This window comes from Capricornis sumatraensis, chromosome X (genome assembly GCF_032405125.1).
Source record: "Capricornis sumatraensis isolate serow.1 chromosome X, serow.2, whole genome shotgun sequence".
NCBI lineage: Eukaryota > Metazoa > Chordata > Mammalia > Artiodactyla > Bovidae > Capricornis > Capricornis sumatraensis.
In genome coordinates this window covers 26,261,056-26,281,232 of record NC_091092.1, presented here as the reverse complement: position 1 = coordinate 26,281,232, position 20,177 = coordinate 26,261,056, and the positions used below count along the sequence as shown (strand labels likewise).

Here is a 20,177-nt window from a genome sequence, read left to right as displayed (position 1 = left end):
GAGTTGGACTATAAAGAAAGCTGATGCTTTTGAACTGTGGTGCTGGAGAAGACTCTTGAGAGTCCCTTGGACTGGAAGGAGATCGAACCAGTCCATGCTAATGGAAATCAAACCTGAATATTCTTTGGAAGGACTGATGCTGAAGCTGAAACTCCAATACTTTGGCCACCTGATGCAAAGAACTGACTCATTGGAAAAGGCCCTGATGCTGGGAATGATTGAAGGCAAGAGCAGAAGGGTTGACAAAGGATGAGATGGTTGGATGGCATCACTGACTCAATGAACATGATTTTGAGCAAGCTCTGGGAGTTGGTGAGGAACAGGGAAGTCTGGCATGGTGCAGTCCATGGGGTTGCAAAGAGTAGGACACGACTGAACTGAACTGAATTCATGCAACAACTTTATGAGGAAGGCACTATTATTCAGTTCATTTTACTAATGAGAACAATGAGGCCCAGGGAGGTTAAGTATATTCCCCATGGTCACACAGCTAGTAAGTGGCAGAGAATGGAGATCTGAATCCTTCTCTCTGATTCCAAAGCCCCTGTCCTTTCTTTTAGGATCTGGAAAGACTCTATTTCCCCTTCTTCTCCTCCACCAGCTAAAAAAGGAAAAAGTCAGAAGCAATGCGCCACATCTGGAACCAATAATGATTTCAAAATGCAGGGCATGTTACCTTGTCTGAATCCTGAATTATTTTGACATTCTCTGTACCAAATTTTTCACCATAAAGTTTAACAAGTCTCAGGGAAATCTCTGAGAGGCTGATGAGCTTTGGCTCTTTATAGATGTACTCCTTTCAGTCCTCTTCTTCAAAAAAGGCTATTCTACAATTAAACATAGAATACTTTATAAACATTATGAGCAAATGCAGCATTTAGAGAACACCTACTAAGTAATCAGAAATAATGTATTTGCTAGATTTTAAACAATACTTCTAAAAGCCACATGCATATATTGTAGCTGAAATAAATGAGAACGTTCAAACTAACCGTCATATGAGCATGTCATTGGCCTGAAGGATTTTACACTCGATTTTTCATCTCTTGCATACTTACCTGATTTTTATTTGAAAACTTTCAGTACTAGGTATTAAAGAAACATTTAAGAAGCTTGATTGAAATTGAAACTGAAGGAAACGTTCAAATCTTATATGCTGTGCTCTGTCCTCGTGGACTAAATATGGAAACCAAAGTGAACATTACAAGAAAAAAGTGTCACACCTGCTGTTGGGACAGGTGCTTTACCCAGACAGAACCCTAGAACCAGTAACTGCTGCTATGGTAACCTAATAATTCAAGGTGAATGTTTAAAAAGGAAAGCAACTTGATGAACTACAGTATACTTACTGGGCCATAAAAGGCAACTCTGAAGAAGGTGCCTAAAAGTCTTTTCTTTGCGTGCATAACCTCCAAAATTTTTGTGTAAGCTCCATGAAGAGTTCTATAAACTTAAGTTTCTGAAAATATGAGAACAAATTAGCTTTATCTTTTGGTTAGTTATGAAATGTCTACAATAAATGCATAAGGGGAAAAAAGCAACCCCATTTCCTTTTCAAAATGGTTTTGGTGGGTCACTCGCACTCCCTTCGCCCATGGTCACAGAAAAAATGCCTTAACAAATTTAGGTGAGAGGGTAGAGCTTAAAATGGTCAAATAACACTGTAATTCTAAATATCATGCTTCATGTCATTCATATCTCAATGGCAGCATATACATTAAAAGCACTGTGTTATTGACTACTTTTTTCTTTATGCCTGAATTGTTGTAACTGAAAAAGAAGCAAAATGCTGTGCTTGAGCCCTAAGGTGGAAAGATGCAAATAAACGATCACGCAAACACTTTAGGAGAGGAAAGTAAAATGCAGACACAAAAATAACAGCAAAAGCCTGAGTGGGGAATGCTTTTATAACAAGTTCACAGACACTTCCAAAAATTATATTCTTCTACACACCCAGAAAAGGGAACGTACTCTGCAAAGAACATTATCTCGAATGTGAAAAGACACCATACAGACCAGGAGAAAATGTTTGCAAATCACATATCTGATGTTTTCTTATCCAAAAAATATAAGGAACTCTCATAGTTCAACATCAATGACAAACAACCCAATTTAAAAGTGAGCAAAGGACCTGAAAGATATCTCTCCAGAGACTATATGAAAACGGCCAACAAAGACATGAAAAGCTGTTCAAAATCGTGAGTCATTAAGGAAATAGAAAGCAAAACCACAATGTGACACCATTTCACATTCACTAGGTTCTAAGAAGAAGCCTCAAACACAAGTGCCAATCAGATCTGCTGGTGGGAAGGTAAAAGGGATAACAATTTGGTGGTTTCTCAAAAGTTAACAGAATTACTCTGTGACTCAGCAATTCCCCTCTTAGGTATTTATCCAAGATAAACGAAAACATTCCCATACAGAAACTTACTCATAACTGTTTAGAACAGCTCTGTTTTTAAGAGCCAAAATGTGGAAACAACCCAAACATACAAACAAATTTTGGCGTAGCCATACCATGGAATATCATTCAGCCATGAAAAAGGAATGAAGTTCTGATCTAAGTTACAACTTGAATGAATCTCTAAATATTATGCTAAGTAAAAGAAGCCAGACACAAAAGGTCACATCTTGCATTCATCTTTTCTATGACACATCCAGAAGAGGCAAATCCATAGACGGAAAGCAGATTAGTGGTCACCGGTGGGGTGAGGGAGGGGGTGAAGAGTGATTCCTGGAAGGAGACGGAGATTTTCCTGGGAAGATAAAAATGTTTTGAAACTACAGACAGGTGGTTGGAGCATAATATTAAGACTGCGCTAAATGCTACTGAACCGCAAACTAGACAACGGTTCATTGTACGATGGTGAATTTCATTTCAATGCTAAAAGGGCAGACCAGAAGCAGATGTTCTTTCTTTCACATTCTTTCCATACTATCTTCTGCAGTTGAAGCCAATTTGAGGGAAGTGTTCCTCCCTTTATGGCTACTGTGGTTGACACTTTTCAGCCCATCCCATAAAGAACATTGAAGAATTACTTCATCCCATCCAGGATGCTTCAGAATCTATTCAGATGCTTGCCTCTCTACAAGGAAATAGGAGTAGTTCCCCAATAGAAACTATTGTTTCCTTTAATGTGTAAGGAAGATATATTTTTCTTTTTTCCCTATTAGTCAAGTGAGTAGCAAAATGTTCTCTGGGTTTCTAATAACCTGGTCTTCAACTTGAGAGTAAGACAGTAGGTACTTTGGCACTTTTACAAAGGTTCTTAGGAGGCAATGCTTTGACAGAAAGAGCAATGCCAATTCTTGTCTTGTCTCATAAGTCATTCTTTGTCATCAGCATGACATAGATTTAATTAATTAACTTTTTAAATATAATCACTTGAAATCCACTATGATTTTTCAGCCATGTCCCCATATACAGCAAAAGCAGGGCAAAGAGTAGGAAGACCCAGAACCCAGGAAGAAAAAGTGAGTTTGATAAGAGCCAATTTGGAGAAGAGATTAGAACACTACACAGATGACATTAAATGTATTTTTTCACTCTGGGACCCTTCAACAATGAAAGGCTACTTGCTACATATGTTTAAGGATAAACTGATTTGCTTTTAAAAATGGCTTGAGTCTTAAATCACCACTTTCCAGCATAGCAGGGGTAGAAAATTATGATATAGACTCAGATTCTTGAATATAAAAAGTCCTGTTGCGTGCTGGTGGCAACAGCTATACTACTGTTCTTTAGTAATTCCCCTTGATCAAAGATTTATGTGGCAGACAAAACTGGAAAAGCTCCTCATAAAAGGGTAATTCCTAGTAACTTATTATCTCCACTACTGTCATCTGCTAGCAACTTTAGTCTCAACATCAAATTGCAAAGCATAGAATTACACCTATATCTTCTCCCAGACATCATGGAAATCAAGTAACTTTTTGTTTTTAATGAGGACAACATGGATTATTCTCTGCCATGAGTGGAGAAGGGGAGATTGCTAGTAAAAATGCTGTAGGAACAACTGGCATAATGTTAATTCCAATACAGATTTGGCACATTTCATCCTTAATTTCATTTGGTTTTTCCAATGGTCATGTGTGGATGTGAGAGTTGGATTGTGAAGAAAGCTGAGCACCGAAGAATTGATGCTTTTGAACTGTGGTGTTGGAGAAGACTCTTGAGAGTCCTTTGTACTGCAAAGAGATCCAACCAGTCCATTCTGAAGGAGATCCCCAGCCCTAGGATTTCCTTGGAAGGAACGATGCTAAAGCTGAAACTCCAGTACTTTGCCCACCTTGGAAAAGACTCTGATGCTGGGAGGGACTGGGGGCAGGAGGACAAGGGGAAGACAGAGGATGAGATGGCTGGATGGCATCACGGACTCGATGGACGTGAGTCTGAGTGAGCTCAGGGAGTTGGTGATGGACAGGGAGGCCTGGCATGCTGCGATTCATGGGGTCGCAAAGAGTCGGACACGACTGAGCTGAAGTGAACTGAACTGAAGGAAGGACTGTAATTTTAGGACATTTCTCCGTTTTTTTAAGGATAGCAACTTAAGACCAAAATAAAATATATAGGTGAATGATGCAAACATATCAGTTACTTACCTCAAACTCTCGATGATTCTCATAAATTGGAATGATCAACTTGGAAATTTCAGAAATTCCTTCGTAACGCTCTGCTTTCCATAAGCCATCCACACCATGTTCCAGCAACTCCAGCAAAACTTCCTGCATTGAGAAAAAATGTAATGAGGAATTATTGATACTTTTAGAGCTTTGGGCAAATGTAGTTTGAACTATTTCAAATGAATAAAAAACAGAATGTACTACATTTAAGGAAATGTACAGATGGAGTATTGTCGTGTGATTATATTTTCTAAATGACATACACGAAGTATTTGGTATTAAACCCACATTCTTAAAAGTATGAAATGAATATTGACAATAGTAAACTATTATTGGCTTGGTTTTGCATATTATCAAGATGTTAACCATAGTTACACATGGTAAAATGTTCAGAAGTATTTTCCAAACTGAGGATATTAAATGTCTAGCAGGGTAAATTCCACTAAACCTATACAGGTCCATGAGTTTTGCTTTCTACTAAAATTATGCTTACACACAGTTAATATGAGTCTTAAGGGAATTTCACAATATTCAAGCTGCTGCATCAGTGACATCAGTGTTCATTAACATGATGTGATTTTGGTCAACAATGCTTCCTTCCTAACTGTTGGTTCTAAAACTACTGAGAATGATAATATAATACCTCAAGATAGAGATCTCTTTGCCATAATAACAGCTTCTGTAAAACAACCATCATCTCATGTTCTCAACAATGAAAGGATGATGCCAATTACTCATACTATCCATAAGTCTTAATAGTTTGTTTCTATCTTAAAGAGATGAATTTCAGACCTATAGAAGTGACTGCTACAATGCCTTTTAAAGTATGTCCTGTAGTTAATTCTGAATTCATCTTTTCTCTAAACTAGCTCTTTCCCTTGCATTTCCTACCTACCCAGGGGTCATATCCTATAGACTCTGAACGAGAAAACTAAAAGCAATTTTGACTTCACTCTTTTTTGTAAGTTGAACTGTGTCCCTCACAAAGATATGCTGAAGCGCTAACTCCCACTGCCACCGAACGTAACCTTATTTGGAAATATCACTGGTGATAATGATGAGTGAAGTTGATGTCATACTTGAGTGACTTACTTGCAGCAGTGATTTACTGGGTGAGCCTTACTCCAAAAGGACAGAGACAAACAGGGAGAGCACCATGTGACTACAGAGGCAGTGACTGGAGTAATGTCGCTACGAGCCAAGGAAATCCAAGACCAACAGCTACCATCAGAGCTAGGAGGAGGCAAGGAAGGCTGCTACCCAGAGTCTCAGAGGGAACAGGGCCCTGCTGACACCTGGATTTCCAACCTCTGGACTCTAGAACTGTGAGACAATAAAGTTCTATTATTTTAAATCACCCAGTTTGTGTACGTTGTTATGGCAACTCTAGGAAACTAATACACTCTCAGTCTTGACTCATCCTCTAATCAGTTCATCATCAAGTTCTGCCACTTTCACTTCCTAAATATTTCTCAAATCTGACCCTTCCTCTCCATTTCTACACTTGTTTTTAAGGTTCAAGATGTCATTATTGTTTTCTAACAGATCTTCCTGCCTCCAGCCTTGGCACTTTCAAATCTATCCTCTACACATCTGTCAGAGGGTTTTGATTAAAATCCAAACCAGACTACATCCCTCTTCCCTTGTAATCTCACGGCTCCCCATCATTTGCAGAACTAAGGACAAATTCCTTCATTTGGCACATAAGGTTTGCAGCGATCTGGCTGATAGTTTATGAAATCATCACTCCTCAAGCTAGCCTTGTACTTTATGTCCAGCTGTGTTGAACTACTATTAGTTTGTCGGAAGCACCATGGTGTTGTCTTAACTTTGTGCCTTTGTCCATTCTGTACCCTGTGTCCTTTAATCCCTTTCACTTAGTTAACCTTGTAAGAAAAGTTAGATTTCACCTCTTCCAGGATCCTTCTCTTGATTAACACAGAGTAGCGACACAAGAGGCCTATTTTTCTTACTATGATACTACATTGGGTGGATATTTATCACTATACTTGCCCGTTATATACGTATCTGACTTTACAAGTAGGCTGTGACTCTTTAAGTGTAGGGACAACATATTGATTATACTGTATTTTTCAGTCACTAGCAGGGTGGTAGTAAATAGATGTTCATTAAATGTTGCTACTTGAATAATCTATATATTAACATTTAATAGCTAAATTTTCTATCAACAGTAGAAAGGAGGAAGTCCGGTGAAATTAAAAAAAAATCTATTTAAAACTAGTAATGTTTGTCCCAGGAATGTAAAGTTGGTTTACAATTAGGAAAAACTCCAATGTAAACAGAAAGAGCCATGTAAACAGAATAAAAGAGAAAAACTGTGACGCCTAGCAATAGTTGCAAAAACAGAATTTGAAAATATTCCATATCCCTTCGTAATGTTAAAAAAGAATCCACCCAGAATAGGGAATCGAAGAGATTGTTCTCAATCTGATAAAGAGCATTTATTAAAAACCTGCAGCCTGAACACTCTTCTCCTCAATTTGGGAACAAGTCAAATTGTCTGCTCTTTATTTCTATTCAACATTGTGCTGAAGGTGCTAACCAGCGTAATAAGGCAAGAGAGAAAGAAAGAGAGAAGGGAAAGAGATCAGGAAATGTGAAACTATCTTTCTGTGCAGATGACATGATGGTGTATGTAGAAAATCCTAAGGAATATACAAACTACTAAAACAAGTAAGAGGATTTAGCAAGGTTGCAGATCATAAGATCACCATATAGAATCACTGTATTTATGTATGCTGCTGCTGCTGCTGCTGCTGCTGCTGCTGCTGCTGCTGCTGCTGCTGCTGCTGCTGCTGCTGCTAACTCGCGTCAGTCGTGTCTGACTCTGTGCGACCCCACAGTTGGCAGCCCAACAGACTCCTCTGTCCCTGGGATTCTCCAGGCAAGAATACTGGAGTGGGTTGCCATTTCCTTCTCCAATGAATGAAAGTGAAAAGTAAAAGTGAAGTCGTTCAGTCGTGTCTGACTCTCAGCGACCCCATGGACCAAGCTTACCAGGCTCCTCTGTCCATGGGATTCTCCTGGCAAGAGTACTGGAGTGGGTTGCCATTGCCTTCTCCATTTTATGGATACTAGCAACAACAAACTGAAAAATAAGATTAAAAACCCAAACAATACTATTTCCAGCAGCATCAGAACATCCATTATCTAACAAAATATCCAGGAAAGGACTTCTACTCTGAAAAAGCTCAAAATATTGCTGGGTGAAATTAAAAATCTAAGTAAGACTTGATTGAAAGACTCAGTATTGTTCAAGCTATCCATTCTCCATGTAGTGATATATAAATGTAACAAAAGCTCGACAAAGCTTCCAGCAGGCTATTTTGAGGAAAGAGAAAACATGATCTGAAATTCTATATGGAAATCAAAGGATGCAGAAGAGCCAAAGTGACTTTGAAAAAGAACACAGTTGAAGGACTAACACTATATTATTCCATAACTGACAAACTTGCAGCAATCAAGACAGTGTGATATTGGTATCAACATGGTCAAATAGACCAGTGGCACGAAACAGAGTCTAGAAATAGATCACAAACATATAAAGAACTGAAATTTAACTAAGGTGCCAAAGCAATTCAGCAGGGGTGAAAGAAGATTTATTTCTCCCCAAATGGTGTGGCCTATGTAAAATACCTGTCTACAAAAAATGAGTCTTGACTTCTATCTCATTATATGCTGAAAAATGAATTCTAAAGAGATTATAGACCCAAACATAAAACTCAGGAACAAAGTTCATAGCAGAACATGTCAGGCAATATCTTCACAGTTTTGAGGTAAGAAAGGATTTCTCAGACCAAATATACACAACAACACACTCCCCCCCAACACACACACACAAATAAACCATTAAAAAAGAGTCAATTGGACTTTATCAAAACCAAAACTTTCCGCTCAATAAAAGACTTAGTGAAGAAAATACATAAACGAATCCAACACTGGTAAATAATCTGCAGCACATATATCTGACGATGGACTTATATCCAGAATATAGAAATAACCCCCATAAATCAACAACAACAACAAGAATAATGTAATTTCTAAAATGGGCAAAAGAATTGAACAAACATTCCACAAAAGACAAATGAAAGACAAAGACCGCGTGAAAAATGCTCAACACCATTAGGCATTAGAGAAATACAAATGAAAACACAGTGAGATACCACTTCCTGTCTACTAGGATGGCAAAAATATGAAAAGATTAGCAACAGCTACTGGTGGTGAGGAAGTGAAGTAGCTGGAACTCTCATCCATTGTTGATGGGATATAAAATGGTCGAACCTCTTTTAAAAACTGACAGTTTCATATAAAGTTACATATGAAACTTCCCGAGGAACCAGCAGGGTATTTACTCAAGAAAAATTAAAGCATATGCCCATAAAAGGTCACAGATAAGAATGTTTAAAGCAGCCTCATTGATAACAGTCCCAAAGTGGAAGCAATCCAAAATCCTTCCACTGGAGAATGGGTTTTAAAATATTATATCGAGAGAATGGAATATTTAGCCATGAAGAAGAACTTATGATTTACTCCACAACATGGATGTATCTCAAAAAATTTCTGCCAACCAAAAGAGGCAGATACAAAAGGTAGACACTGAATGATTTCATTTTTATGACACCAAATACTGTTAAAAGTAATCTACATCAGATATTGGGGCCGGGCAGACTGACGGGAAATGCGCGCAATGGAACTTTCTGGGCTAATGCACATGTTCTACTTTTTGGTTTCTCGTGACAATGTGTTACCATGGTGTTATATGGGTGTAGACAACTGTCAAAATCCATCAAGTTGTCCACCTAATATGTGTGCATTTTACTGTATATTGATTTATCTTTAAAACTATTTCAACTCAAAAGTCAGAAATGCAGTCTTAAAAACAAATTAAATTACTAATGGCTTAATTCACCTACTTAAAGAAGCCACTAAATGAACAATTGTTTGTATCTTTCATTTCAATGAAACTTGTATATCAGTGGCAATTTTCCATTGGCTAGGGCACGAGGAGGGAGAAGGCAATGGCACCCCACTCCAGTACTCTTACCTGGAAAATCCCATGGGCAGAGGAACCTGGTGGGCTGCAGTCCATGGGGTCGCTAGGAGTCGGACATGACTGAGCGACTTCATTTTCACTTTTCACTTTCATGCACTGGAGAAGGAAATGGCAACCCACTCCAGTGTTTCTGCCTGGAGAATCCCAGGGACGGGGGAGCCTGGTGGGCTGCCATCTCTGGGGTCGCACAGAGTTGGACACGACTGAAGCGACTTCGCAGCAGCATCAGCAGCAGCAGCAGGGCACGAGGAAGAAGCCCTATTATATAAACCGAAACATAAAATGGCACTATGGAGAATATGATTCTATCTGTATGCCTGAAATGAAAAGCACATATAAATTATTACTGTAGAACACAAAAGAGTTCCAACAAATGTGTTTACACAGGAAACTGATTATAGTTCTTGAGTAAGAAATATTACTACTTTCCGTTAGAGCACAAAAAAGGGTCAGGCTTAAGGCCACTTCGATGATGAAGCTGAAGCTGCTGTTTGGAAAAAAGGACATAACTGCAGTTGTGCTAATCCATTTATCTCCCGTGAACTCCCTGGAATCTTCCTGCTCTGAGCCCACACAAACTGGAGATCTTACACGAAAATCATCTAAGTCTAACTAAAACCCCCAAAATGAATTAATTTACCCCAGGCTTCACAGTCAAGCAATGAACTGGGATTAAAATTCAAGGATCTGATTCTCTGTTATGATTAATTGATCCAGCAAACACGTTTTAAACATCAAGTCTTCTAAGTTCAGGGAGTAAAAGCCAAGTTTACTATCAGGTTGGTCAGTCATAAAGCCTGACATTTACGTAGCACCTAATGACTTATAAAGAATCTTCATGCTTATTGTGAAGTGATAAGGATAGTATTATTATCTTTATTATTTTTCACTTAAGAAATATCTATTGATTTCATACTATGCGCTAATCATTTGGGGCTTCCCTGGTGGAGCACATGCTGAAGAATCTGCCTGTAATGCATGAGACCCAGGTTTGATCCCTGGGTCGGGAAGAGACCCTGGAGAAGGAAATGGCAACCCACTCCAGCATTTTTGAGGCTAGACGGGCTCCTACTCTTATGAATGTTTTTTTTTTTTTAAATTTAATTGGAGGATAATCGCTTTACAATGTAGTGTTCATTTCTGGCACACAACATGAGTCAGTCATTAAGTGTGTGAGTGTGTGTGTGTGTGTGTGTGTGTGTGTGTGTGTGTGTGTATACCCTCTCTCTTGAGCCTCCCTGCCAGCCCCAGTTCCTAGCCCTCTAGCTCATCACGGAGCACAGGGTTGACCTCCCTGTGTATACAGCAACTTCCCACTAGCTATCTATTTTACATATGGTCAGGTATACGTTTTAATGGTACTCTTTCAATTCATCCCACCCTCTCTTTCCCCCGACTGTGTCCACAAGTCCGCTCTCTACATCACTGCCTCTAGTTATACTGCTGAGAGAGACTCATAGAGAAGTAGTAGGCAAAAAACAAGAGGTAGGAGGTAAAGCTTCTAGGCATAGATCATTTTAGCAAAATGAACCAGAGCTAGCTTGAAATTGCTTATATTTAAAAAATACACTTCATAAGAGTACAAAGTGTGTCTCTATCACTTTAAACTGCTGCTTTTTATGTTTCTTAATACTACCTTAAAAAAATTCATTTCTCTGGGCCTGCAAGCACTTCAGTCTCCCTCCTTTTGTTGTTTCTCTGTTTGGTCTTCACATTCCTTAAATGTGAACGTCACTGTGATTCAGTTCTTGGTTCTCTGGTCTTCACTTGCTATATTATCTCCCATTATCAGTGTGCTTTGCTTCTCACACAGCTATGACTTCCAGATGTAGCTCCGCAACCCTGATCTCTCTCTTTAGATTCAGTTCTTAATGTCTAATGACCTGATGTTGTTTCCATTTCAATAACCTTCTACTGATACTTCAGATTCAACACTCATCAAAACATGAACTTCATCACCTTCCCTGTAAAATCATCCATCCATCATTTCTCTATAAATATCCAAACCTGAAATCTCAGTGCTACTTTTGACTCTTCTCCTACATAGCCAGCAAGTCTTCCTCTTTTCTTCAGTGGTCTCTGAACCTGTCAGAGGCTGGGTTTAGGCCTGGCTGCTTCACAACGGGACACTTAGAGCAGCCCACATTCCAGCCTCTGCCCCCAGCCGCCATCCATCGACCTCCAATACATTTCCTTTGCTTTTTGCCTCTCTTCTTTTCACAGCTATTTGTAAGGCCTCCCCAGACAGCCATTTTGCTTTTTTGCATTTCTTTTCCATGGGGATGGTCTTGATCCCTGTCTCCTGTACAATGTCACAAACCTCTGTCCATAGTTCATCAGGCACTCTATCTATCAGATCTAGACCCTTAAATCTATTTCTCACTTCCACTGTATAATCATAAAGGATTTGATTTAGGTCATACCTGAATGGTCTAGCGGTTTTCCCTACTTTCTTCAATTTCAGTCTGAATTTGTCAATAACGAGTTCATGATCTGAGCCACAGTCAGCTCCCGGTCTTGTTTATAGAGCTTCTCCATCTTTGGCTGCAAAGAATATAATCAATCTGATTTCAGTGTTGACCGTCTGGTGATGTCCATGTGTGGAGTCTTCTCTTGTGTTGTTGGAAGAGGGTGTCTGCTATGACCAGTGCATTTTCTTGGCAAAACTCTATTAGTCTTTGCCCTGCTTCATTCCGCATTCCAAGGCCAAATTTGCCTGTTACTCCAGGTGTTTCTTGACTTCCTACTTTTGCATTCCAGTCCCCTATAATGAAAGGGACATCTTTTTTGGGTGTTAGTTCTAAAAGATCTTGGAGGTCTTCATAAAACCGTTCAACTTCAGTTTCTTCAGCGTTATTGGTTGGGGCATAGACTTGGATAAGTGTGATATTGAATGGTTTGCCTTGAACAGAGATCATTCTGTCATTTTTGAGATCGCATCCAAGTACTGCATTTCGGACTCTTTTGTTGACCACGATGGCTACTCCATTTCTTCTGAGGGTTTCCTGCCCGCAGTAGTAAATATAATGGTCATCTGAGTTAAATTCACCCATTCCAGTCCATTTTAGTTTGCAGATTCCTAGAATGTCGACGTTCACCCTCACCATCTCTTGTTTGACCACTTCCAATTTGCCTTGATTCATGGACCTGACATTCCAGGTTCCTATGCAATATTGCTCTTTATAGCATCGGATCTTGCTTCTATCACCAGTCACATCCACAACTGGGTATTGTTTTTGCTTTGGCTCCATCCATTCATTATTTCTGGAGTTATTTCTCCACTGATCTCCAGTAGCATATTGGGCACCAAATGACCTGGGGAGTTCCTCTTTTGGTATCCTATCATTTTGCCTTTTCATACTGTTCATGGGGTTCTCAAGGCAAGAATACTGTAGTGGCTTGCCATTCCCTTCTCCAGTGGACCACATTCTGTCAGGCCTCTCCACCATGACCCGCCCGTCTTGGGTTGCCCCGCAGGCATGGCTTGGTTTCATTGAGTTAGACAAGGCTGTGGTCCTAGTGTGATAAGATTGACTAGTTTTCTGTGAGTATGGTTTCAGTGTGTCTGCCCTCTGATGCCCTCTTGCAACACTTACCATCTTACTTGGGTTTCTCTTACCTTGGTGTGGGGTATCTCTTCACGGCTGCTCCAGCAAAGCACAGCCGCTGTTCCTTACCTTGGATGAGGGGTATCTCCTTACCGCCACGGTTCCTGACCTTCAACGTGGGATAGCTCCTCTAGGCCCTCCTGTGCCTGCAGCCACCACTCCTCCGGTTGCTCCTCCCGGCCGCCGGCCCTGGCCTTGGGCATGGGTGGCTCCTCCCAGCTGCCTCCCCTGGCCTCGGGCTCAGGGTGGCTCCTCAAGGTCACTGCCCCTGGCCTCGGGTGCGAGGTGGCTTCTCCTGGCGGGCCCTGATCTCGGATGCGGCGTGTCTCCTCCTGGCCGCCCTGGCCTCGGACACGGGGTAGCTCTTCCTGGCCGTGGCCCTGACTTCAGACACGGGGTGTCTCCTCCCAGCCGCCACTGACCTCGGATGCAGGGCAGCTCCTCTCGGCCGTCCCTGTGCCGTTGCAGCCCAGCACTCTAGGCCGCTGCCCCTGACCTCGGACGTGGGATAGCTCCTCTCGGCCGCGCTTAGTGAGGTGGCTCGCAGCCGCCTGCACTTAGTGAGCCGGCTCGCAGCCGCCTGCGCTTAGTGTTCACCCAAAGTTATCGCGTACCTTTGATTCTGCAGGGAACACACTGTCTGTATCATTCAAATGGCACTGTCTGTCTTCTCTCTATTTTGTGTAGATGGGTAGTCTCTTTCGGTAGACATTGGAGGTCAGGGAATCAGCATATCTAATTACTTTATAGCTCTTCTATCACCAAGTCCAAAGCGTTGCTCGTAAGTCAGTGCTCAACAAATCTTTATTGACTGACAACTGCAGCAGTTTACTATCCATCTGAAACTCAGAGCAGAAATTCTTCATCTTTAAAACAGGAGAAGATGCCTCCTCTCCTTAGCTGTTACATTGTTAACTCGATTTTTTATGGAGATGTCTCCAGAGTATTGACTGCGGTCTGGTTCTGGGAAGGTGATTGGACGATGATATATGGTATATTTCTAAAACTAGACAGTAAGAACTGTTGCAGAGATAGGGCTCCACATTCCAAAAAGGGACATCTGTTCCCCCGGTTGTTTTAATCCTTATAGTTCATCAACCCTTAGTTACCTTTCAAATTAAGTTAGCTGTAATAATTTCTTAATTTTAAATATATTTAAAGAAGTTACATTCATCTAACTGGCAATGGAGGCCCTGGAGTCTTACTTCACTATAATGGACATCCAACATTCCAGCATCCTCTATTCATTGCTCCTTCTTCATCAGTGTTGGGAGTAATATTCTTGAAGGCTGAACATCCATTAGGGAATAATTCTGTGTGAATAGAAAGCAGTGAAATAAATATACTTTTTAAAATTGTTTTGTAAATGAAAGACTTGCATTCATTAGTTATCCTTAAAATATATATATACATATTTTTGGTAAGGAACATAGCCATAAGTGTAATTTTCAGTTACAAACCACCCCCCACCCCACAATTTTAACAATTCTCTCTCTCTGCTCTACCTCCTACCAGTCTTTTCCACAAACACTGAGCTCAAGGTACTTACAAATAAGTGTCATTCTCTGACTATGCCTCATCGGCAATGCCTACTATAGTAAATGTTTTCCTAATGTGATCTAAAAATTGTTAGTAGCACTTTGATCCTGTGTATGTTTATCATCTGTTGCCTAAACAAAAAGGGCATGTACTTTTCAGGTAAACAGTGATGAGCTTTTGTAGTCATCTCTAATTCCTTGTTTTACTGAATAATTGGAAAAGTGGCCTAGGACTTGTAAAGAGAGGCAGGAAATAAAATTGATGCCAGGGATTAAGCATCCTCGGACGGGGCACTGGAAGAACTAGAGTTTTTGGCGTTAGATAGACCCAGTTCTATCATTAACTGTGTGATTTTAAATATGTTTATCTCTCTAGGACTGTATCTGTAAAACAGATGGCAACTTCTTATAACAATTTGACAAAATGTAAAGAATTGAATGAAATGAACAGTACCTAACATACAACAAGTATTCAATGAATTAGTTTTACCAAAGTAACCATCAAGGAAACTAGGTGTCTCAAGATAAAATTAAATAATTGCTAGCAGGTGGTATAGTAAGTGACTGCAGTTGGACTGCTGGGACGGAAGAAGTGAGCTCAAACTGAGAAGAGCTGCTGTAGGATTGTGGACCAAACTGTTACCATCAAACAAGAGTCTGGGGATAGAAGGCCACATGGTTGCCCTACAGATTTTGCACTTAGGAACATGTCCCAACACTCTTGCTGTGGTTGCATTTACCCCTATATAAGTGGGTTGTCACTTTCAAGGAAAATTCAGTCTCCTTATAACAGAATCTCCTAGTCAGTAGAAAATCACTGGTCGCAAAGGGGACAAACAGCTTTTGCCATCTACTGTTCTACAATCCAATAGTGATGCTTAGAAATGATGACATACTCACAACTAAATATTTGGTAAGCTTCCTGGTATTAGAGGCTGGAGAAGGAAGAAGGAAGCTTTAAGAAAGCTAAACCTCATACTGAGATTTCTCAGCATTCTGATCATGCATCATGTCTTGGTCTATGGGACACTCATTGAGTAGCAGTGCACTGAGAGAACTTTTTGAAATTTAGAAGAAAATATCCCACTTGATTACCTTTATAAAGTGAAGAGTTAGGCAGTTAAGGATAAGGGCCCAAAACTTGAGTGAACACATAAAGAATATAGTCCTTAACAAAGAAAAGAGTCAACCTACTGGGGCCTCAGGCAGCTACATCCATGACTGGGGGAAAAATTCTGTCTACTCTGAGGATCGTTTATTCTAAAAGATTCCCACATCCAAGGTTTCTTCAGAAGCCCGGGATTTAGGAGAGGACAAAATGGGGCCAAAGCATCTTGGGAAAGAGTCTTTTGGTGTGTATCTCACATAGAGGGAGGGTAATTATGGTTCCTCTCAGAAACAAACAGGTTAAGAGTTACTGCAATCCATTCTTCTTGCTAAGGGCATTATCTTGATTCCTATGCCTGATGATGTATCTCCAATTAGAGACCATCTCCTGTGTGTATATATATACATATATACAGATATATATATACATACTGCCCTTGCGGCTCAGCTGGTAAACAATCTGCCTGTTATGCAGGAGACCTGGGTTAGATCCCAACACACACACACACAAACACACAAACACACACACACACACACACACATATATATATACACACACACACTCACCAAACTATCCAATGATAAGAGGACTCTTTTTTGTGGGTCTTCAAAATGCCTGGGGAAAACTTTGATTCCCTTTGGTCTTGTTTCAGATGAAACAAGTTACTAAATTTAGGCCAGTGTAAATGTGTGAGGGCTCTTCTGTAGCCCTATGGAGCATTATGTCACATGGTCTTGAAGGGTCTGCTTTAAATCTTTCTGGAATGTGACCTGGATTCCTGATTCTGCCCTTCAGAGCTGTGGCTTCTGTTTTCCTGATGTTATCCTCGGGCGAGCAAGATGCAAAGTGTCCAACTAGACCACTACCTTGAGCACGAATGGTCCCGTGAACAAAGTGGAGGAGAGTTGGGAGGGTGGGAAAGCTACCCTTGCTAAAATAAGACTGCTAGTTAGAAGAGGATTAGCACATAAGAGCCCCAGGTGGAGGGCTAAAGGGGAAAGGCTGTAACTGGGAAGGAACTGAGGAAAGGAAATGCTACGTAGAACGGAAGCTGTCAGATCCCGGGTGTAGAGACTTGGGAAAGGGACCAACATTACCCTATAAGGCATGACAAGAACAGACTATGGGAAAGGAGATTCCTTTTCTTGCAGTGATGGGGGAGCTCTAGAGGCCTGAAGCTTTGCTGAATCTCGGATGCTGTGTGGTGGTGGAAGAATGCACACTTGATTCTTGTCTACCCTGGGGGAAACAGCTGTGCACTGTCTCAGGAAGACAAGAGGAAGAGGATCCCGGGTGTAGAGACTTGGGAAAGGGACCAACATTACCCTATAAGGCATGACAAGAACAGACTATGGGAAAGGAGATTCCTTTTCTTGCAGTGATGGGGGAGCTCTAGAGGCCTGAAGCTTTGCTGAATCTCGGATGCTGTGTGGTGGTGGAAGAATGCACACTTGATTCTTGTCTACCCTGGGGGAAACAGCTGTGCACTGTCTCAGGAAGACAAGAGGAAGAGGTACAGGAGGCTAGTCTCCAGAGAATGACACCTCGAACATGTTGAGGTTTGCAGACAAAGTAGAAGTAAGGAAATTTAGATCCGTTTTTTGATCACGTATTTTGGGGACTGGGAGTAACTAACACCTCCTATCACCGCTTAGAGGTAACTTAGGAAAAGGGAAGAAAATGTGATCCCTGAGATCTCTGGTACAAAGAGCCAGAACTCTGGCTGAAAGAAGTCTGCGGATGGGGGTGAGGCAGGGCGCGCTGCGCCTCTCTCCCCACCTTGCCTTTCAGTTCAGCGCCTGAAGCCTGAGAAGCAGGAGCCAGAAATGGCCGCGTTCTGCTGTTCTGCGGTCCCCTCGGGATGCCCGGAGACCAGGCCTTTGCTCACTCAGCCCACCACCCAATGGCACAAACTAGTTTTTTTTTCTTAAAAACTCTAAACAGGCGAACATCTGTCTCTAATGCGTCAGCTTAGCGTTTCATTCCATCTTGATGAAAATAAAGCTTTACGATGACTTTAACAGAAATGGCATAGAACTTTGAGAAAACTGAAAAATTTTGGCAATTGATTTGTCAGATTTTGACATATTTTGTCGTAATCAGATTTTGTCTTAATCATAAAAGAATATTTGATAGAAAGCAAAGGGTTCTACAATTGCTCTATTATTTTTGATAAATAAGCTTAAGTGTAAATGGAAATTTTTCTTTCAGTCCTGCACTCAAATGTACTTTTATTTACTCTGTGAATATCCAGGTCTTACCAAATTCAGACTCAAATTGAAAAAAGTAGGGAAAACCGCTAGACCATTCAGGTATGACCTAAATCAAATCCCATATGATTATACAGTGGAAGTGAGAAATAGATTTAAGGGCCTAGATCTGATAGATATAGTGCCTGATGAACTATGCAATGAGGTTCGTGACACTGTACAGGAGACAGGGATCAAGACCATCCCTATGGAAAAGAAATGCAAAGAAGCAAAATGGCTATCTGGGGAGGCCTTACAAATAGCTGTGAAAGAAGAGAGGCGAAAAGCAAAGGAAAAACGAAAGATATAAGGATCTGAATGCAGAGTTCCAGAGAATAGCAAGAAGAGATAAGAAAGCCTTCTTCAGTGATCAATGCAAAGAAATAGAGGAAAACAACAGAACAGGAAAGACTAGAGATCTCTTCAAGAAAATTAGAGATATCAAGGGAACATTTCATGCAAAGATGGGCTCGATAAAGGATAGAAAAGGTCTGCACCTAACAGAAGCAGAAGATATTAAGAAGAGGTGGCAAGAATACATGGAAGAACTGTACAAAAAAGATCTTTACAACCCAGATAATCATGATGGTGTGATGACTAATCTAGAGCCAGACATCTTGGAATGTGAAGTCAAGTGGGCCTTGGAAAGCATCACTACGAACAAAGCTAGTGGAGGTGATGGATTTCCAGTTGAGCTGTTTCAAATCCTGAAAAATGATGCTGTGAAAGTGCTGCACTCAATATGCCAGCAAGTTTGGAAAACTCAGAAGTGGCCACAGGACTGGAAAAGGTCAGTTTTCATTGCAGTTCCAAAGAAAGGCAATGCCAAAGAATGCTCAAACTACCACACAATTGCACTCATCTCACATGCTAATAAAATAATGCTCAAAATTCTCCAAGCCAGACTTCAGCAATACGTGAACCATGAGCTCCCTGATGTTCAAGCTGGTTTTAGAAAAGGTAGAGGAATCAGAGATCAAATTGCCAACATCCGCTGGATCATGGAAAAAGCAAGAGAGTCCCAGAAAAACATCTCTTTCTGCTTTATTGACTATGCCAAAGCCTTTGACTGTGTGGATCACAATCAACTGTGGAAAATTCTGAAAGAGATGGGAATACCAGACCACCTGACCTGCCTCTTGAGAAATCTGTATGCAGGTCAGGAAGCAAGAGTTAGAACTGGACATGGAACAACAGACTGGTTTCAAATAGGAAAAGGAGTACGTCAAGGCTGTATATTGTCACCCTGCTTATTTAACTTCTATGCAGAGTACATCATGAGAAATGCTGGACTGGAAGAAACACAAGCTGGAATCAAGATTGCCGGGAGAAATATCAATCACCTCAGATATGCAGATGACACCACCCTTATGGCAGAAAGTGAAGAGGAGCTAAAAAGCCTCTTGATGAAAGTGAAAGTGGAGAGTGAAAATGTTGGCCTAAAGGTCAACATTCAGAAAACGAAATCATGGCATCTGGTCCCATCATTTCATGGGAAATAGATGGGGAAACAGTGGCAACAGTGTCAGACTTTATTTTTTGGGGCTCCAAAACCACTGCAGATGGTGACTGCAGCCAAGAAATTAAAAGATGCTTACTCCTTAGAAGAGAAGTTATGACCAACCTAGATAGCATATTCAAAAGCAGAGACATTACTTTGCCGACTAAGGTCCATCTAGTCAAGGCTGTGGTTTTTCCTGTGGTCATGTATGGATGTGAGAGTTGGAATGTGAAGAAGGCTGAGCGCCAAAGAATTGACGCTTTTGAACTGTGGTGTTGGAGAAGACTCTTGAGAGTCCCTAGGACTGCAGGAGATCCAACCAGTCCATTCTGAAGGAGATCAGCCCTGGGATTTCTTTGGAAGGAATGATGCTAAAGCTGAAACTCCAGTACTTTGGCCACCTCATGCAAAGAGTTGACTCATGGGAAAAGACTCTGATGCTGGGAGGGACTGGGGGCAGAAGGAGAAGGGGACGA

At 40.9% G+C, this 20,177-nt stretch overlaps 1 protein-coding gene across 1 annotated transcript in view; it reads right to left on the bottom strand.

The window, feature by feature from the left end:
- The window catches only part of LOC138071585 (dedicator of cytokinesis protein 11-like), a 153,320-nt gene that overhangs the window by 96,091 nt on the left and 37,052 nt on the right, over positions 1-20,177 (bottom strand). Inside the window, exons 7-8 of the mRNA XM_068963100.1 lie at positions 19,333-19,338; positions 9,850-9,874 (exon numbers count right to left, since the gene is read on the bottom strand). Coding sequence (XP_068819201.1) covers positions 9,850-9,874; positions 19,333-19,338 — 31 coding nt within the window. The remainder of the gene's footprint in view (positions 1-9,849; positions 9,875-19,332; positions 19,339-20,177) is intronic.